General features: G+C 51.9%; 1 protein-coding gene across 1 annotated transcript; it reads right to left on the reverse strand.

The window, feature by feature from the left end:
- Window positions 1-1,997: 1,997 nt before the first annotated feature.
- SARC_00353 (hypothetical protein) lies at window positions 1,998-2,827 on the reverse strand (the record flags this gene model as incomplete). Its single annotated transcript, XM_014305956.1, has 2 exons — window positions 1,998-2,639; window positions 2,669-2,827. The coding sequence occupies 2 exons, from the start codon at window positions 2,825-2,827 to the stop codon at window positions 1,998-2,000; spliced, it is 801 nt and encodes a 266-aa protein (XP_014161431.1).
- Window positions 2,828-3,036: the final 209 nt, after the last annotated feature.

A 3,036-nucleotide genomic window follows, 5' to 3' on the forward strand; every position in this document is an offset into this window, starting at 1 on the left:
CGCCTGTTCACGGGTTACCGGAATGGTAACTTCGCTCTCTTCCAGACGACATCGCGCCTTGTCAGCAATCTGCGCATTCGCCTCTAAATCCTGTGCCAGCCGTTGACGTGCATCGGCGGGTTCCGTCGTGCTCGGTGCCTGTCGTCGTGGGATGGGTTCGAGGAGCTCGTCGAGTTCTGTGGGGTCTATTGGTGCAAGTGGAGATCGGATGCCGCCTATGTATAGACCTAAGCCTTTCAACATATCTTGTCCCATTATGATGTCTATTTCTGCCGGTAAATTCATCAATTCCAGTGACCCGTCGATAATCTTGGTCCCATACCGAATGGGTACCGCTTCCATCGTCCCCAGTCGAGGAGTTCGAACCGCCTTGTCAGCTAATTATATGAATGTCCCATGTGGTGCTGGAGTTATTGGGCGGCCGAGGAGGTCTGCGGATGTCTGTGAGATACAACTTCTGTTTGCTCCCGTGTCTAACAATGCTTTGAACGTAAGTCCATTAACTTGCACTTGAATATAAACTCGGTCATTAGAAGACAGTAATGGGTCCTGTATTGCCATCACTTCCCTAATAGTATTAACAAATGTGAAGCTCATCTCCGACTCAGAAACCCTCACATACACCGTGGCCCTGGTCTGGTTCCAGTATTGTGTGCTCGAAGTCTTCCGTGAGTATCGTGTTGATGTGTACCTCTGTAGCTGCTGATGGTGGTATGAAACTTTCGTCCTTTGTAATCGCGTTCACCTGTACATGCGGAGTCGGGCGTGTAGTGACCAAGTCTTTGCCCGGGTTGTTGGACTGTCCCTGTCCTAAGGTTGGAGCTGCGGACGGTCTGTGTACCGGTTGTGCGTCTCGTGATGTGCGGTTGGTGTCATACGGCCGCGCCCTGCCGTCCGTACTCCCTGGGGGCTACGCTCGGAAATGGTGACTTCGCAAAATATGACGTAAACCTGGCGGTGCTTGTGCCTGACATCCAGCACACGTTGTAGGTAATGTCGGCTGGGGTCGCTGTGCCCAGTTCTGTGACTGTCGTCGAACCGTCTGCGGGTTAGTGCGGCTATTGGTGTAGTCACGAGCCCCATTACTTGGTGGACCTTCGCGATTATTACGGTTCTGAAATCGCGCCGCATTGCGCTGCTGTGCGTCCTGAATGTCGGGACTCAACAACTGTAGAGTGAGTCTTCATTTACTGCCATTTGGGATGCAACTGTAGAGTGCGTTCATACGTACGGCCGTTGAGAGCTTCCTCGAACAGTTGAACAATGCAATAGTTTGATAAATTCTGTTGGAAATCTTCATCTGTCTGGCATCGTTCACGTGCCCTCCTGCTATTCTCCATGAGCTGTGTCATTTGTTCCATGATGGGGGTATGCATGTTTCGACTGTGGCCCTTGGCAAGCTTACGAAACGCGAGATCAACAGTGGCTTGCGTCTCATGTGAGCAAATCCGTTCGATTTGTAGTTGTGGCGTCCACATCTTCAATCGTTCAGAATTGTCACGTATGTAATCCAATGTTGACTTCTCAGCCTTAAAGTAAGATAATACCTTGTGGAACCATGTAAGGTTCCAACTCTCATCTAACCCTGCGATCTGCGCGTTCTTAAAAGCCTCCAGTAGAGCCCCTCTCGTATCCCGTTCTGGGATGTCATGGAGGTGGTATCTACTCGAGGGCCAGTCGGGCCATGTACGTGGTGATGGTACCGGACGCTATTCCACTGGACGGGACTCTAGTGTGGCTCGAAATGTTTCAATCGCACCCCTAAGGGCTTCAGCTCGAGCCGTATTATTATCCTCTATTGCTTGGCATAACTCGTCGCTCAGGTGTAGTATACGTGCATGTAACCTCTGTCGACTCTTTTCAATACTCGCCGGTGTGGGTGGAGGTGTGAGCGACGTTGTCTCCGTTTGCTTGGGAATCTGTACATGCGCACTGGCAGCTTCCCTCTCGAACGACTGTCGCTGTTGATGTTGGCGATAGGTCGTGCTCATCTGGACTTACCTATTCTTGAGCGCTTCCTTCTCATGTGGGGTTTGCGTGGCCAACACTTGCTCACGTGCGAATTCTTGGAATGACGGAGCCTCTTCTAGAGACGACAAGGTATCTTCCTCCTCGGAGAGTTGACCTTCTGACCCAGGTGGTTCGTACCCGAGGCCATGGTGTTGTTGTGAACGGCCTTGGATCCGAAACGTGGGATTGTCCTCTCTACCTTGTGCCATACGCTCCCGTTTGTGTGGACTAGTCGACGCTTCGTTTGCGTATAGCAAGGTCGTGGGTCGTTCGGACGATGTACGCTGCAACCTCTGTTCGTACCTCTCTAAGAGCGACGGTTGTTGGGCCATACGCTCGGTTAGCTTCTGTGTCGACGACTGGCCCCGCGCCGTACCCTTGTTGTTGGAACGACGGCGGTCACGCCTGCGCTTGTGAGGTGGTAGGCGTGTCTGCTCGATACCAGAAGATAGGGCTCCAGAGATACCCGAAGACGAACGGGAAGGCAGTCCATCACTAGCTACCTGTTTACTAATAGTGAACTGCTCCCTGTCCGCACGCAGGTCGGAATTTCCCTTGGCTTCTTCCTTAATTACAACGTCTTCTTGCGTTAGGCTGATAGCCCCCCCCTGGGTGTCTTGGGTGCCTGTCTATCGGTAACCGCTGCTTGGCTATGAACCGCTTTATCCTGTGGTTCCATCCGTTCTTTCTCAGCTCGGTGGTCGGTATAGTCCGTGAGAGACTCGCGGCGCTTAGTTCCTCGTCGGTCTATATCGTCTTCCTCCCGACGTTCAGGGGTCAGATGTTGCTGCCGACGGCTTTGACGTAGGTTGGACATAATAGTACGTTGTGTGGATCAATGGAGGTTTGGAAATGTATGTAGACGTCCTCGAAATAGGTCGAGTATAAATACTCCTCCGCCCTAGAGATCGTCTCTCATCTCAACAAGTCTCGACACTGTTTGCCTGGACAGGTCTATGCCGTGTCCCACACTACGTCCATTTTAAGGTGGTAACTAGTACATGAGTCCCACCCATGCCTTCAACA

The sequence above is a fragment of the Sphaeroforma arctica genome, assembly GCF_001186125.1.
Source record: "Sphaeroforma arctica JP610 unplaced genomic scaffold supercont1.10, whole genome shotgun sequence".
NCBI classification, from domain to species: Eukaryota; class Ichthyosporea; order Ichthyophonida; genus Sphaeroforma; species Sphaeroforma arctica.